The following is an 18,198-nucleotide window of genomic DNA, read 5'->3' as shown; positions in this document are numbered from 1 at the left end:
GGGGGGGAAGTGGGAGGGGAAAGTAAAGCCAGCAACACTTATGTGAAAGTTGGTTTTTTTATGGGATCTTTAATCTTCATTCTAAGACTGTTGAAATTATAACACAAAACTGTTAGGAACATGTTGTCTATAGGTATGGTATTCATTTGTCTGGGTTACTTCTGTGTTATTTGGGTTGGATGCAAGCTCTTGCCATGCAGTTGTGGAGGGGCGTGTGTGTGCCACAGCTGGAAAGAGGAGAGGCTGGCTGTAGCTCCTGTGATCGGGGGAGAGAAGGGCTTTGTGCTTCCTGATGAATTGATTCATTCAGAGTCAAAACAACTACAGGTGTCCACTGCTAGTCTGAAACCCCAGAGGAGGGTAGAATTGAAAATTGCAGCGTACAACAAGCTGCCTATGGATATATCCTCTTTTTTTCTAGCTCCGCTTTTCTTTCTAACCTGTAGGGAGGGGACACAGAACTTTTGCATTTGTATGGGATTAATATTTGTGGAGCAAATGAGCACAGGTTCCCCAAGTAAAGACATCATGTAGGGCACTTTACAAGCAATGTTCCTTTACTGCAGCTTGTAGACTGTTTGAAGCTTTTGTTGTGGGCTATATTTTGCTCCAGGCAGGTAAGGCAACTTCATTGAGGTTTTTTTTTGGTGGGTAAAACTTTCCTGCTACAACACAGCTTGGAATTTTGGCTGATTACAACTTAATGTAATATCAAAGAGCGTGGTATAGGAAGGACTAAAACACCCAAAGAGTTTATGTATTGGTATTGATGAAAAAAACCTAGAGGGATAAATAGAGATACTTCAAAAGATTGAAGCCATCTTTTTTGTTTGTGGGTTTTTGTTTGCTTGTGGTTTGTTTTGGGTTGTTTTGGGGTTTTTTTTGAAACTACTATCAAAGCCTGTTTTGGATTTGTTCACCAGGCCTGTTCTGGTTCTCTTAAGATAAACTTAGGGATTTGCAATCAGTGATCTTGTCACAGGACTTTAAGCTCTGCTTGTGGAATGAAGAATAGAAGAACAGTGTGACCTGCATTTCCATTCAGTCAGATGGGCTTTGGGGTCTCCTGAGATACCAGCAGAATGCTAACTGTGAGCCAGACAAACTAGCTGGCTCCTGTCTGGTGGATTTGCTTTTAGCTGAGGACATGTTTCAGATTAAGCCCCATAAAATACAGAAGTGTCCATAAATGTTGATGCAGATACTTCAACTGTGACCAAACCCCACCATCTGACTGTGCAGGCTTCAGGAAGCTCCTGTTTGGGAAGTGGGATAGGTTTTTATTAGCACCACTATACCTCGAACTAAACCTTAGGATTACTTATTACTGAGAAATGCATTTGACACAGTAGAGACAATGAATTCTGTAGAAAGAGGGGCTTCTGATCCAAATTAGGTACATTATTTAAGTTGAGCATTGCAAAAGATTGGATAGGAGATATATGGGTATTGGAGGAGAGGAGGGAAAGGATGGAAAGCAATTGATCATCAATAGGTTTAATCAGTGTCTTGAAAAATTTGGGGAGAACAAAAGGAGGAATTCACTTGAAAATGTGTGTCTAAGTAAGCTAGAGAATTATGTAGGCCTCAGTTGTCTTTTAATTAATTTTAAACTATTTTCTTCTCTGCATTAGTATTAATATTAATGGTAAAATGGAATTGAAATGATCAGAGGTGTTTTATCTCATTTTGGTCACTTTACTGGTGGATAACTTATAACTTAAATTAGACAGAAAAAGATATGAAGGGGCAATCTTTGGAAGCTGAGGCACTTCATCTGTGGAAGTAAGGGCAGATTTTTCCATAAAAAATTCCAGAGGTCTAATTAAGAGTTACCTTTTAGAGATATTCATATCTTGTTAGTTCTGCTTTGTTATTTGTATAAGCAGCTTAGATGTGATTTTTGTTCTGATGAGTTGCAGTCTGGGAGAACAAGGAAGAAAGACAGCAGTGAAATCAGCATTGGAAAGCTGGTTGAAAGAATTGCCTGGAGGAGGGATTTGGGAAATTGCAGAAAGAAAAGCATCTCAAAAGTCAGCAAAGACAGAGCTGTTTGAAGCTGAGTAGATGTTACCAGCTTCTGTGCTTGGCATCAGGCACCAACGCATAGTTCAGGCTTTGAGATTAAAAATCACAGGGCTTCACTGCAGCCGTTTTCCAGGGTTTGCCTATGAGATGGGATGTGAGAGTAGAAGAGTGCCTGTGTCAGGCTAGGGGGCAGCTTTTGGTATCTAGACCCTGTATTACCTGGTAGGATCCGTAAGCACCATTTTTACATTATGACAAATCCAGGCCTTCACAGAGAATAAAATATGCTTAATCCTCTGATGAAGAAAGAAAAACTGGAGTTCTGGGAGAGACAGTTGATTTCTTGGATGAAATGCATTGTTCAGAGCCCCACTCCTCCCTCCTCAATACACTGACATCCCAACTCCCATGTCTACTCAGTATTCAGTCTTGCCAGGTTCCTTTTGATCACATCCTCTTCTAGCAAGGTGCTTGGTATGCAATTTCAGCTCCAGGTGTTATGTGGTAGCTGAATGTCAAGCCAGCCTGTTGGGTCACTTTGTTCTCATAGTCTTTCTAATGTATTCATGCCTTGACAAATTTTCTTGGTAAGAGCTTTATAAAATGGTAATATTGTACATAACTTGACATGTCATTAAACATCAGAACATCTTCCACCACACAAGTCCTGAAGTCCATCACTAAGCTCAGAAACCGGAGCTACTCCAAGAGTTCAATGACTTTCATAAGGAACAGTAAGTGGCAGGAAAGTAGTGATTTTTGTAAGGAGTAACTTTTGTCTCTCACTTGTCTTTTTTAAAATGGGATTGAAAACAGCAGCATCAGTAAGGAGACTGGTTGGCTAAACTGAATATTGATTAGTTCCTGATATGTTAAAACTACACTTTCTCTGCTGCTGCAGTATTTTAATCATGTTTGTGGCATTTCAAACTGAAAGCTGATTTAATTGCTTTGGTATTTCTGGTTTTGTCATGTGTGTTGTGTGTTCTTCCCCCCCATTTCTGAATATATACTTCTAGTTTTCCTAATGTCAAGAAAATGAGAGTTTTCAGACTCTGCATCTCAGTATTTCATCTGCAATTGCCCAAAGGTTAAGCACTACAGGGGATGAGTGGTTAAACTGCTCACAAGGGCCTTGCAACTAATTCCTCTCTCATCTCTGCTCTGTGTGTTTTGCAAAATAGTTTTATCCACAATTAGTGTTTAGTTACAAGACATACTTGCAAACAAATAGTGGTATTGTGCATACAGATAGACTGCAATGTGTGGCATTTAGCACTGTAAGGAAGCTTCCCATTTCTGAAAGCAGATAATTGCAGGGGATGTACATTTTCTTTTTTAAAAAGACTGTTTTTTCTGTTCAAAGGCAGGAATACTCATTTGCGTGTCACAGCATCATATTGCTCCTTGAAAGTCAAAAGAATGTATTACCTTCAAGCAAGTATCATCTGATACAGACTTGACATTTCAGCAAGAGCAGGCAAGCTGGGGTCCCCTTCAAGCCTTCCTTTTGTTTTTGTTTTCATTTCAACAACCTTTAGCAAGTATTTTCCTATTGTGTAAAGTTTTACTGTAATGAAAACATTAGAGATCAAGAAGTCAAGTATGTCTTGAACTTGCCATCAGGACTATGATGTGCCTTCAAGCTGTTTTAGTTTCTGGGGAGGCAGCAGTTATTTCTAAAGACACTGTGTGCCTGATGTGAAACTCTGTGTTTGTCCAGTAGTGGAAATACTGTCTCTGAGTATCGGTCAACTTGTTGACCCAAACCTTGCAGTAGAAAGGAGTGGGTGGATAGTGTTTGTGCAAGAACGCATGCTTGCATCCAAGTCATGGTGTCTTTGCTTGGTTGGAACAAGACATCATCCCAGCTTGCACAGGTTTTCCCCATGTGACTGTCGGTTGATGCAAAATTGGTCAGTTTGTGATAAGATTCTCATGTAGAAGGTGGAAAATGTGTTTGAGCTTGACTGTTCTGAGATTGATGATAGTAACCACAGTATTTTGGATAACACAGACTTCTGATTAAGATTTTAAAAACTTGGTGGAATAGCTGTTATTTCAGCCTCATCACTGATCAAAGGAAGGAAGCTGTGGTACAAGTCTCAGGATACCTTTGGCTGTTTAAAGCTTGTACTGAGCTCTTAGTGCTGGTTTTTGCATGCCTGCAGCTCAGTGCAAATCTTCTGTTTTCTACAGGGCAGATGGGACAGATGGTTTGAGGTAGGCTTCTGGGGGCAGGGGGTTACGTTGTGCGGTACTAGAGGGATGTATTTAGTATGCATCGCTGTATCACTGTGGTACAAGCAAGCTTGACTTGCCTGTCAGAGACAAAGTCTTTCCTTCATATTTGTGTCATAGCATTTCTAATATATGCCATTTGAACAGACTGCCTTTAGCAGTAACGGCTTTGTAGTTTTATAGCAGGTATTTTGTTTGTGCAAAGACTTGGAACTTGACAGAATGCACACTCTTAGCCAGCAGATTCATTATTTATAGCAGAGGGTGACAAGTAGAAAAGCAAATGGGGGTCTCATGTTTCAGCTGGGAGGCATACGTGTTATCAACTTCATCCATAAAGTAGTCTCTTGTAAGAAAAGGTATGGTATGCCTAGGGGTAAAATATGCTCATGGCACCCTTGGTTCTTATTCACATAGTTCTGCAGAAAATGCTTGTTATGTCATGTGTGTGTACGGAAATAAGCAAGTATGCCCGTGTGTATGTTTGTATCTGTGTAAGGCAGTCAGGTATTTTAATTCAGTCAGGACTTGCAACACTGCTGGTCTCTGGTTCCCTACATCTCGAGTCACATTATGAGATACAGATGGGGGCTTCTGTGCTTTGCTAATCTGGTCTTTGTTTTCTTTGTTTTGTTTTGCTTTTTTCTTAGGGTAATAAATGCAGGGAAGAGCACGCACAATGAAGATCAAGCCAGCTGTGAAGTCCTCTTTGTCAAGAAAAAAGCTGGAGGCAGTAATTCTACGCCAAACAAGAACTCTTCAACAAAACGGAGGTCATCACTGCCCAATGGAGAAGGTCTCCAGCTGAAAGACAATTCAGTAAGCAAATTTCTGTATCTTGTCAGTGGAGAAATACAAAATAAATACAAAAGGATTGTGAGAATATGGCACTAAAGGGTGTTTTCTGAATATTTCATATATTTTCTTTACCTCTTACTAATTATCCCTGTTTAAATGCAGAACACTTCACTGGATTTTTCTTAGCTCTGATATTTAATTTTTTGCATTGAAAAATGCTCCTTGCATCTAAGATATTTTAGTTTAAAGATGGGCAAGGGGATGCTCCTGGATTTTTCTTTTTGTTTCATTTCCGAAATATAATGTTGAGAAATTTGAAGATGATGAAAGGGCTGGAGCACAGCACAGCCTGTGAAGACAGGCTGTGAGTTGGGATTGTTCAGCCTGAAGAAGAGAGGCCTCCAAGGAGCCATTGGACTAGTGATCCAGTACCTAAAGGGAGTTGGAGAGGGACTTTTTTCAAGGGCCTGTAGTGACAGGACAAGGAGTAAGGACTTCAAACTAATAGAGGATTTAGATTAGATATTAGGCAGAAATTCTTCGCTGTGAAGGTGGTGAGGCATTTAAACCATTTGCCCAGAGAAGTTTGGCCAGGTTGGATGAGGCTTTGAGCATCTTACACCTAGTGCAAGGTGTTCCTGCCAATGGCAGAGGGGTTGGAACTAGATCATCTTTAAGGTATCTTTGATCCCAAACCATTCTATGGTTTTATAATTTACACAGATGCCTCATGGTGCCACAAAAACACAGGTCAACCTCCATCTGCTCTTTCTAAGTTTCTGCACTGTCTTGTAGGCACACTTCCGCTACATGGAGCTCTGTGGACACTGCGTTAGGAGCTTTTTTCCCCTGTGCCTACACGGGGCTCAGATAAAGACCTATATGAACCATATAGTCTGTTAAAATGGGTCTTATATCTAAGCCACTAAACCACATCTTCAGCCAATGTTGGAAAGATACCTGTGTTCTCTAATTTAATGAACTACTAAAGCAGGAGAATCTTTTGGTTTATGCAGGTAGGGCAAGGTCATCCAGCACACAGAATTCAGTGATTTTTGCAGACTATAGCTTCTCTCATTTGTGTGAAGTCTGACGTATGTCATACACTTGTTACTGGCAATCATCTGCTATTCTTCATCTGTCTTGTTTCCTGACTGGCTAATTACTTCATCTGCTCTTTAAGCATGAGCTCAGCCTCCAGCAGTGATTGATAGTGTATGTTCAATTCCAGCATTTCACCATGTAATACTAAATGCCCTGTCTGAATATTTGAGTCAGACAATGTGGATTGTCCCTAAGCAATAATTAATTTTTCAGTGGACTGTAAGTAGCCTTTCTTGGTGGTTTGAGGTTTTTTTGTTGGTTGGTGTGTATGTCTGTTTTAAATCACATGGTGATTAGCAGCCTGCTTTGGTTTCTCTCCCAGAATTCCATGGCTTAGTACACCTGATGGCTGCAGGGTTCATTGGGGTCCTGAGGAACAAGCATTCCTCTTGTACTGTGTCCCTCCCCACCTCTTGTTCCTCCAGTTCTGTTTCATACTTCATTATTGTTGCAACATTTTCAAACTGACAGATTCTCAGGGTTTGGAAATGTCCCTGTTCTTTCCTCTTCAAAACCTTTTTTTAAATCACATTTCAGTTTCTGTGTGCTGGTATTCCTCATTGTATTCAGACAGTCATGATTTCTTTTTTCAAGTACATTTTTGCAAACTCCTGGATAAAGAATAATGCCCCAAACTTGCTGGGACTAAGCGTTCTGCATACAGTCATGCAAGGCAAAACAGAATTTGTTTTAATAAGCTGTGGTTTTAAAAGTCTTTTCTACGAAGTCCATGCAACTGCCTGCTGTTGGTTCAGGAAGGTGCTTGGTTTCAGGAGTGTATTTAACTTTTGTATGTATTAATTATGTTTAATGAAGCCACATTTGGCCACAGTACTTGTTTGTATATAGAAAACACAACAAGATAAGCACCAGTGTCCTTGGTCCAGGTGATGGGTTTGTTTGACACTAAGACTATCACTGTGCCATGCACACAGGCACACTGCAAAGACCTTCGTACACACACCAGCCTGGGTACACACATCTTGATGCCGTGCGGAGATACGAGGTTTGGTCTCATGCCACGGTTAAGTTCCAGACTTACTGTGTGAGATATGTGGTCAAGTGCCTCTGTGTCTGGGATGTGGGTGAATGTAACTGGGCTAAATTTGCCTGCTTTTGTGTATTTTGGGGGCTTGCATGGGACATAAAAATCTTTGTAGCATTGTTTCACAAAGCCCAATTAACTTCCAGTATCAAAAGCTTCTCAGGAGCAAAAGCCATGCACTGCATGGTTAATCAACTTCCTCAGAAGGAACTTTTTTCCAACTCTTGCATAGTTAATAAGATTAGATTGCATTAAAATACAGGGATCTAAAATAGTTTTGTTACTGGAAAGGCATCTTACCTAACCTTGATGTTATCCATTGTTACAGTTGTAGTACTGTTATAGCAATGTAGTGGTAGAGTTAGTTGTTTAGAGTTGTTTTTAAAAGCGGTTCTTTTTATCCATTTGAAATTTCATGATTGTCGGTAAATACCTCCTCAGTAAATATCTGCTTACACAGTGTTTATGAGAAGTCTCATGGAATGTTCTAATTTTTCTTTCTCTCTTCACTAGTGTATTTCCTAGTTTGATTCTGCATCTTTCATCTTGATTTTGAAACAGCCACTCCCTTTCAAGTTTCTTGAGAGAAACAATTTTGTTTCAAATCTTCTGTTCTTGATTCTATTTCTGACATATTTTGACCAGAAAGGAGGATAACATCTAAAGTCACGAGCCAGCTGTTCCATATAATAGAGTATACTGTTTTCTAGTTATTTGTTGTCTTGTTCTTTATATGTTCTCTTCTTATCGACAGATTTACTTCTGTTTTCTACATGGCACTGGCATAAGTGCTGTCACACTCATTATTTAGTTGTGGAAAACCTATGTTATTAGACCACAGCTTGTGTATTTAAATTTGTAGTATATTTTCCCAAAACAGGCATCCTGGAGAAAGTTTTCTACTAGAGGGCAGTCTTACACTAGCAGTTAGTAGGATTTTTTTCCTTGCTACATCTTTTGTTGGTTGAATATATCTAAAAAGGCAGGGGGGGAAAGCTCATTTCTATGATGTGTCATATTTTGTTTTCATATTTTTATACTGTGAGGTATAATACCCCTCAAATAACACTGTTGGCAAATATTTTTTAAGGAGTGTATGAATTTTGTGTTAAATGTGATGAGGGTGCAACTTAATTTGTGTGAATAAAATTTAGAAATACTAACTTTAGGCACTACAGTGAACGATAGACTATCATCCCAGGAAATACTTAGTAAGAAAGCCAGAGATTAAATACTGTAAATGCCTCATAGGGAAATCCCACTGTAACACACAATCTGAAATTGTCTCTATGTGGTGAACCACTTTTGCAGAAATACTGAAGGAAAAAGAAATGAGGGAAGTTTATGGAAAGGAAAGAGTTCTGTTCTTGTTCTGTTTTTCAAAGTGTGGAGCACAAGGGAAATAGGTACTGAAACTGTCTCTTCATTTAAGAGTCCTTTTCAACATCCTCAGATTTTTCTTTTTTTCCACAGAACCTTTGAGAGTGCCACATACCATCTTTGTTTTATCCTGCTTTTTGGGAAGTTTATGAAACATCAGCTACATCTGAGACTGTGTGATTATTTTTGTTTAATGCTAACCATCAATCCAGCCCTGTGCTTTGACAAAGTAGCATAGGGGAGTTGGAGATCCATGTGTTGTCCACACAAGTTGAGTGCCACTATCATGGACTCTCCAGAGCTTCCAGAGGTGGAAAGGAGGGGGTGGTAGGCCAGAAATGCAGAAGCGAACATTTCTTTAACGCCAACACACAAACAAATCCCAGGAACTCTATTAAATAGCATAAACATGGTTTTCTTCTTGAAAGGGTGGGTAATAAAATCAGCAGAGCAGTGAAAGGAAAGAATCTTTAAATTCAACCCTAATTAAGTAATTCTCTCCCCTTCTCCCCCACCCCACTCCACTGCTGCTTGATTAATTGTATCTGCTGTCGGTCCCCATTCAAGAACATTCATGTTAAATTGCACATCTTTTTCACTGTTTTTAAATGCCTTTAACTATGGTGTACCTTCATGATGAATGCCAAAAACCATCAGCAAGCAAAATGGAAATCCTGTGCCAGGATATTGTCATAGTGACGATCAGGCTAAAGGACTTAATGTGATGCATTATTAATTGTCATTGTAATGTGAGGATATATAATTACTAATTCTGTAGTTTTCTATGCCACAAATCTGGGATGGTCTATATGTTTTGTGTGACACAAGGCTGGTAGCCTACCACAGGCAGCTGAACATATCGCTGGTAACATGAGGAGGCTTTTCTCTGAGGATTAGGGTGGCAATTGCTGGCCCAGTTCAGATTTTATGAGAACTCAAGTTGCTCTCTTATGTGTTTCGAGAGTGTAGTTCATATCTGGAACAATAATAGTCAGGGTAGGTTGTAGTTTCCAGAATAAATCTTTAGTGGCAACATGATTTATTTGCCTGTTTGGAAGTAGCTCCGTAACAACAGTCTGAAGGTTTGCAATGTAAGACTACTGTCTAGCTTACCTGAAAAGCATGTCCCAAATTGATCACTAGGTATTGCTAAGGTTTTTCCTTTTTTTTTTTTTCTTCATATCATTGAGCTCAAACTATGTGTATATATATATGCAATTTCTCTCATGATTTCTCGTCGGTTGCTTGACCCAAAACTTTGCATGTCTTAATTATATTTTACAATTGCAAAACCCAGGAGACTGCTGCACATTCCTGAATTTTGCTGAGGAGCCTGAAGCTTATTAAATTTCCTAGTACATTCTGGGAATTAATTGTAAGGTCAGTGCAGTGAAGGATTTGTTTTCTCTTCATGTTTCTGTTAGCTATTCAGCCTGTTGTTAGGTTGGAATCTTTTGAATGAAAATCTAAAATAAATCACTGTGGTGACTGACCACAGTCCTATTTGAGGACTCTGCCTAGTTAAAAGAAGAAATGAAGATTGGTATTTGAAAGACAACTTTTGGCAGAATACTGCCAGTGCTAATAAAAATAGATGTCTTGTTCTCAGAGTTTGCAGAATGTCAGTTCTTTTCAGGAAGAAGTTCAAGCTCCCAAAAGTAAAAGAGAGAGAACAGCAATGCATATGCACACCAAAATAGGTAATTGGTTGGTGGCTGCAGAGGTCGTCTCAGCTGTGAGAGGAAAAGCAAGGACCTTTCTGTGCATTTTGCCTCATCTGCATGCCCTGACTGCTGGCCCTTGTTTGTTCTCTGAGTCATTGCTTTAATTACATCATATTTTTAATTCTCATTGAATTGGTGTGGTTTTGGGGAATTAATTTCTTTCAAATAGAGGAGCTGGTTTTATTCTTAGGGTGGGGAAAACGAGTTTGTTTTTTTCTTCGGTTTTTTTAGACAGCTAATAGGTTGTCTGTGGTTTTCCTCTTTGCTAGGTGAAAAGTAAATGAAGCTTTGTAGGAATACACAGAAGTTTTTCAAGACTAATATTTAGGTTACAGTAATGCCTGCAGATCCCAGCTGAAGTCAAGGCCCTAGAGCATCTCACACAGAATGTGTGTATGAGAGCAGCATTATGGTAGTCATCTCCCCTGAGTGCTTAGAATACAGACTTTCCTGTTATCTAGGGTGCTTCTGCTGTTGCTAGGGAGAAATAAATCTACTTTGGAATGAGATGAGCATAGTCTGAAAATGCAGGAGTTTTTCTGTCTGCCCAACATAAGGGCAATTTAGAGAACTATCCTGGAGGTGGGTAGTGTAGATGTCTGAACTTAGCTGAACTGGTAGCAACGTCCTCTTTGTACAAGAATTTACAAGTCCAAAAAGCGCAAGATTAGTGAACCACCACAGCTGATGTGACCATGCCACAGTGACATGTGTCAGTGACAGTCTGAGAATACAGCTCTGGCCCATGTGAACTTCTTTGTCCAAATTTGTGCCACCCATTGGCTTAGAGGAAATAAGTGGTAACATTTCAATTTCAGGTTTTGTCATGGGCTATTGTTCATTTATTGCTTTAAAGTGTCCCAGTCTCCTCTTTATTTAACTCCCAGACTTACATGAGGCTTGTTCAGTGTAGGACATATCCGGAGTTGAGATCATAATTATGAGAGTAAATTGTGTTAATAACTGTTCTCCTTTATCTTCTGAAAAGCTGTAACACAGACTTTTCCGGGGGTTTGCTTTGGAGAACTTAAGAAAATGGAGTGTGGGTCAAGCTTGTTCTCAATTGTAAGTTTCTGTTCCAGTTTGGGGGCAGGGGGAGAACAATGATAAAGTATCTTCTTCCTTTTGGTGGAAGGTAAAATATTTCAATCTCAATCAGAGTTGAAATGCCTTGGGGTTTTTTCCCCCCAAAGACAGCACATTTCCAAAGGAGTAGCAACTTTAAAGGACATGAGGACAAAAACTGTGGAAGCATTATACATGGTGCATCATAACATGGAGTTTGGCCAGGGAGACAAACTCTTAAGAAAAGAATGGGAGCAGAAGTGGTTTGATAGACAATTCCCAGGAGGCACAGTGTTGTCATTTTGAATAGTTTCAGTTTTGAGCTGAAATACTTTCACTTTGGAAAACTTGCTTCTGTTGGCAAAATACTTTACATTTTACATGAATAGCAATCTATTTATACAAGCAGGTTTTTAAATTGCTAATCCTGTTAGCCATTAAAAATTACTTATGCAGAATTTTATAGCCAACTGTTGTAAGAACTTGGAGAGATTCTGAGCCCAGAGCAAGGTAGTACAACTGCCAATCCTGCCTTCAGGGGGAAGTTTCACAACAGGTTTTTTTATGAATTTACCAGGCTGGAAAAGTGGGGGGAAGAGAGGAATGGGGCAGGGGGGGAGGGGGTGTCTGGCTAAGGAGCTGTGTTCAGAAATGTGGACACTTGTTGGTTTTTCCAGGAACCACTAGGATGTATCCTGTGTGATCCTTACTGTGGTAAGTAAACAGTACTTTAGGACAATACTCCCTTATCACAGCATTTCAGTAATGAAGTGAAGAATGCGTGAGAGACTGATGAATTCCTCCTCTCGGAGGAGCTCTCTGCTGTATGGATGACTATGCTGTTGATGCATTGGTTAAGAATATGTTTGAACTTTACCACATCAGCAATGCTGTATGCAAAAAAAAAAACCACCTCGACTTTATCCAATTTTATGATCATGGCACCTTAGTGGAGCAGCTGGAACAGCAGAAAGAGATTCTGAGCTCAGTGGAGCAGCTGGAACAGCAGCCCTGAGATTCTGAGTAAAAGGAGTTGCAGTTCACAGCCCTGTCCATAAATTTGGAATAGGCAGTGCTTTGGGCATGAGGTGCTGAGATGTACGTGGTACCTAGACTTTATGCTGATCTGTAGTGTAAAGGAGCAGTGTTCAGGTGAACAAAACAAATCATGTCTGTCATCCTAAATTAGACCACAGTCAGTGCGACATGCATATGTAATTTTGAGGTTCTTTGACTACAGTGAGATCTAGGTTATGCTTTCTTATTACGAGGTATTTTACGATATTATAGCCTCGTTCCTGTCCCTTGCAAAATTGTTTCTTTCTAAATCTGTATTAGTCCACCCACATCTGACTTGCAAGGCAGCCCCACTAACAGCTGTTTCTCCATAGCTGGGAGAAGGTGCAGGATTAAAAGAAACGGAGGGGAAACAAGAGGCTGTCATGCAAAGATGGGTATCATCACGCCTTAAGTGCTTACCCGAGGATTGCTAGGTGAACTTCTCTTCCCCAAAAAAGCTGAGGTTATTAAGATTATGGCTCCTTGGTATCTTCCAGGCATATTGGAGCTTGTGATGCCCAGAGCTACTTTGCTTCCAGCCCTGGGTTAATGCCCTGTCTAAGTGATAGGTACCCCACCATCTCCAGTACTATACAGGAAACTTTTTAGGGGAGTGTGAAGAACTAGGCAGTCAACATAGAGGCTAGAACAAAATGAAGTGCAGCTGATCCCACCTGTGTCTGTCATCCTCGAGGACCTCTGTGCAGGTGCTGTTTCCTGGGCTGGCACGGGCAGGGAAAGCCTGAGTCGTCCCATCTGCCAGCATGGATGGACCTTATCTACCAGTTGTGGAAGTAGGGTTCACATCTTGTTGCTGGATGTCAAACTGAGGTCCTTTGTCTTATGCCTAGTAAAAAAAAAGAAGGTCTGTCACAAAAGTATCAGGTGCTGTTTTGTGTAGAATTCTGGTCTTTTGTGGTGGTAGGTCTATCATATATTCAAATGCTATTCTACAACCTATGATGGCTGTAAGATAAGAAAGATTTTAAGTTCAACCTTTTTTTTTCTTGGACTTTTTTTTAAGAGGTTAAGGAAAAGAAAAAAACATGGTGGGGATGTGTGGTAAAAATACGCATTTCTTCTTTCTACCGGAGTTGTACTGACACTGGGTATTTCTGCATTTCAGAAAGAATGTAGCCTCTGGGAAAGTTATCTGTGTTTCACCTGCTGCCTCTGTGCCACCAGTCACCCTGCTCACAACTGTGTGACAATGACTATTTCTTTTCCTTCCTTTTCTCCCCTCTTGCTTCTCCAGGACACAGATGGGATCAACCTGTACTACTGGTCCCTGTTTGATGGACACGCTGGGTCAGGGGCAGCTGTGGTCGCTTCCAAACTGCTGCAGCACCATATCCTGGGGCAGCTGCAGGAGATTGTGGACATCCTGAGGAACACAGCCGTCCTCCCGCCCACCTGCCTGGGAGAGGAGCCTGACAACCCATCCACCAACAGCAGGACACTGACACGGGCAGCCTCTCTGCGTGGTGGTGTGGGAGCCCCAGGCTCGCCCAGCACCCCTCCAACACGTTTCTTCACTGAGAAGAAGATCCCACATGAGTGCCTGGTTATTGGGGCCATAGAAAGTGCATTCAAAGAAATGGTATGTATGTCTCAGGGCTATGAAGTCCTTGTTGTTTACATTGAGTCACATGACCTGGAGAAGATGAAGATTTAGATTTTTTCTTTTCTTTTTTTTTTTCCTTTCATTGCTTTAACACCATCTGAGTGTGAACAGAACTGTTTAAGAGCCTCCACAGCTTACCAGGTACCCTGTGAGGCAGGAGCTGCATCTTAACTCCCAGGCAGCATTGTGGCAATGTTTATTAATTACTTGGCATTTAGATGTATGACACTCTTATTTTTAATTTTCTTCTCCCCCTTCTTTAATGAGATAAAGATCAGTATTGCCTTACAGTGCAGATTTCAGCATGGGCAGTTATTATCAGGCTGAATATATGGGCATGTGCTTTACAAAGCCTCGCTGCCCTACCAGAGCAGCAGCAAAGGCTCCCTGTCCAATGACCCGTAGTTCACATTGGTGTTGGAGTAGTCACTGTAGAGTGTCTGCAGCTCTTCAGTGAGGCAGGTTTTGTGGGTGAGTGGGGCATGAAGTACATTCCTACCACCCACTTGTGTACAGCATGAGCAACTGTCAGGAAATCACAACCCTATGGAAACGGAATATCCATCTATTTCCCTATGGAAGCTGATTTTTTTCTCTTCTGTAATTGATGTAGCTCCTCCACATCTTCCCCCTTCACTTCTCCACGTTTTTAAAAGACATTCTTTTCAGGCAGAGCAAAGGTTTGGCCTGCTAGCGAGTACGTGTGGATCAGGTCTTGGGAGGTCTGATACTGTTCTTGTTTTCTTTTTTAAAATTTTGTTGATGTAGTTTTCAGAAAAGCCTCTTATTTGAAAAGAAGGACTGTGAACTATTCAGTGTTTCCCAGTGGTTTTATTTGTTGTCTGAAAAGAAGTATCTGATCATTGTTTTTCCTGATGTATGTGAATTTTGTTCAGTACATGCATTTAATTAGAGACTGCAATTGTTGTTACAAGTAGTACTTCACTTTGAGTTCTGCATAACAATTATCTTTTGCTGGATTGTTCTTTCTTCCCAAGGATGTGCAGGCAAGCAGATCCACCAACTGGGTTTGGACTTGCAAGTGGGCAGGTGCAGGAGCAGCATTCATGGCCATGGCTTAGGCATACTTCAGTAGGGGGTGTGCGGGCAGATTTATTCACTATGGGTAGTAGGCTCAATTTCTGCTAGATGAAAAGAAAGAGGAGGATGTAGGAAAATCCATTAGTTTAGCACACCTTTTCAGAAAGAGAGGACTAGATTGTTCCCTTTGTTGAGAAATGAGGGAGGAGATGACCATGCCCATCCACTGCACCCTAGTGGGTTCAAAGCATGCTTAAGAGGAACACCAATTTCATGCTTCAGTTGGTGTAATTTTGAGGCCAGAAGAGCGCCAGGCTCTGAGAGCGTGACATGATTCTCTCCTGTTGAAACTGTCTCCAGGTGCAGGAGAGATGAGAAGTGGAGTTTCATGAGACTGGGCAGTGAAGGTAACAGAGCATAGAAGGTCTGTATCAAGTACTCTACCTCTCCTGTGAGAGCAGCATGTGTGGTACCTGTTGCTGCCTTCCTGCATGTGTCTGAGTGATTAGGGCTGTTATTGCTGCCCTGCTTTGTTTTGACTTCACATCTCTGGTAGGTATTCACACAGACGACCATCTCAGCTTATGTTCAGAGATCTGACTGGTTGTGAGGGCTTTTGTGGCTAGAGTATGACACATGCAGAAACCCTGGGTAACTCACTCCAGTTACAGTGTTTAGGTATTCCTTGTATAGCTCATACTAATCTGTTCTCTCTGTTTCTAAACTGAACTAAACAGAACATCTTCCTCCATGTGTCTTTGTTCATTTGCTACAGATCCAATATCTTCATTCCCACTTGCTTTATATTAGAGGGTTGAAGTTCATCATCTGTCTTTGATAAACAAATGAGCACCACAATGCAATGTAATTTCAGCATTAAATTTTACAAGAAATCTTATAAAAATGGTCCAATTAAGGAAAGCAATAGAGAATTGAATTGTATCTACTTTAAGCTCTGGGGTGAATCTTGCCCTTTTAATTGGTTTAGGCGAATTTTTTTTCTTTCATCTGTGTAAGGGAGCAATTCATAAAATCAACACTTCTGTGTCTCATCTGTGCTTGCAATATTTCATCTTCCTCCTGCCTCTGTTTAACTTCCTGATAGCTTATACTCCTTTTAGTTTTTGCATGAAGACTTTGGGCCTCTTCCACAGCACATTGTTTAATCAGCCCTTGTTTGTACTGGAACTGGATGTTGTTGAGTTAGGTCAGTGCAGTCGAGATGTGCAGTGTGTATAAGGGTTTTGTGCCAGCAGAGTGTATCGGTTTACCTGGCACATGGTGAAAGCTCAAGCTTCCTGGACACATTGGCAAACTTCTTGGTGTTTTTTCCTGAAATACCCATTGCTGCAAAGGAGTCTTATGAACCAAGTGAAAATAATGAGTAGATGAAGATACCTTTTTTTAAAGAGTCCAACCTGACAGGTTTATCTAATGATGGCTTTGTCCCCTTTTCCTGGGAGCATTTAGTATACCCTTATTTTTTTCCCCAACTTTCTTTTGAATTCTAGTTAAGATCTCCCTGGTTTTGCCTCAAGTCTCAAATAAAATGCAATTCATGGCTTTCAAAAGGCTTTTAAAAATTATTTTTCCTTCTTTTGGTGTGGTTTTCTTTGGACAGTTCTTGTCTAACAGCTACATGCAGGAAAACCCTGTGGAAAGCTGATACAGATCAAGTCAGTGCCTAACTGAGATATTTAACAATCAAACTGTCCCCATTTTGAAGTACATCTATATGGTGTTTTCTGTGTTGAAACTGGGATTAGCAAGTTTGTGCTGTGTTTTCAGATAATTTAGTGCCCTGTCTAAAAAACAGTAAATGTCAGTAATTGCCAGTATCACAATTGTTCCAGTTAAAAAGAAATAACTAAGCTCAAGTTCTGAAGGTGTCATAAGTCAAATCCTCTCATTTTCATCTGTTGAGTTTTAAAATGTGCATTTATAGATTCAGTTCAAAGGAGCCAGGAGGAATGCTTCCAAGTGTAGTTCCATACTGGACAGAAATATCAAATTATAGTCGTTTCCCTGTATTTAACCTTGTATACATGTGTGATGTATGTATTTGCAAGAAAGTTTAAGGGGAGAGACCACCTGTTGTACACTGAACCCCATTTAATTTTAGATGGGAAAAAATGGCACAGAGCTAGTCTGTGTGATTTATTGGAAGGTATAAATTTGCATTCGTTGTATGATGATTTTCTTCTTTATTGAGATTTTTTGACTTAGAAAAAATCTAGACAGATGCTTTTTCTAGATTGGTGCCATTTTAATCAATTGAACAGTCTTGAGAGAGCGGCATGTGTTGTAATGATTCTCTTTTTTAAAAGTTTCTACTCATATAACCAGTAGAAGTGAGAGTTTAAACCGAATTACAAGCATTTGATATAAAGCATGCCAGGGAGTTAATTTTGTGTGTATGCCTTCTGAAAGGTTTTTTTTTTAAGCAGATACCTAATACTGTTAACGCTGCTTTCTGTCATAGCAAGATTGAGATCCTGGAGGAAAAGCCCCTGCTCTGAGGATAAATATAGATGAAAAGAGTGGGGGAAGAGTGTGGCCAGCAGGTTGAGGGAAGTGATCCTCCCCCTCTACTCGGCCCTAGTGAGGCCACATCTGAAGTGCTGTGTCCAGTTCTGGGCTCCTCAGTAGAAGAAAGAGAAGAAGTTACTGGAGAGGGTCCAGCGGAGGGCAGCAAAGATGATTGAGGGGCTGGAGCATCTCTCTTACGAGGAGAGGCTGAGGGAGCTGGGCCTGTTTAGTCTGGAGAAGACTGAGAGGGGATCTCATTACTGCACATAAGTATCTCAAAGGCGGGTGTCAAGACAATGGTGCCAGGCTCTTTTCAGTGCTGCCCAGCAACAGGATGAGGAGCAGCGGCCATAAACTAAACCACAGTAAGCTTCCCCTCAACCCGAGGAAGAACTACTTCACACGGAGGGTGGCAGAGCCCTGGAACAGACTGCCCATGGAGGTCATGGAGTCTCCCTCTCTGGAGACATTGCAAATCCACCTGGTTCCTGTAGGTGACGCTGCTTTGGCAGGGGCTCGAGTAGATGGATGATCTCCAGCGGTGCCCGGTGGCGGGGAGC

General features: G+C 40.8%; 1 protein-coding gene across 1 annotated transcript in view; it reads left to right on the top strand.

Annotated features, from left to right (window-relative positions):
• The window catches only part of PPM1H (protein phosphatase, Mg2+/Mn2+ dependent 1H), a 139,823-nt gene that overhangs the window by 61,318 nt on the left and 60,307 nt on the right, over window positions 1-18,198 (top strand). The window contains exons 4-5 of the mRNA XM_017733089.1: window positions 4,920-5,088; window positions 13,700-14,044. Of these exons, the coding sequence (XP_017588578.1) occupies window positions 4,920-5,088; window positions 13,700-14,044 (514 nt within the window). The remainder of the gene's footprint in view (window positions 1-4,919; window positions 5,089-13,699; window positions 14,045-18,198) is intronic.

This window comes from Corvus brachyrhynchos, unplaced genomic scaffold (assembly GCF_000691975.1).
Source record: "Corvus brachyrhynchos isolate BGI_N302 unplaced genomic scaffold, ASM69197v1 scaffold32, whole genome shotgun sequence".
Taxonomy (NCBI): Eukaryota; Metazoa; Chordata; class Aves; order Passeriformes; family Corvidae; genus Corvus; species Corvus brachyrhynchos.
This window is presented reverse-complemented; position numbering and strand designations above follow the sequence as displayed.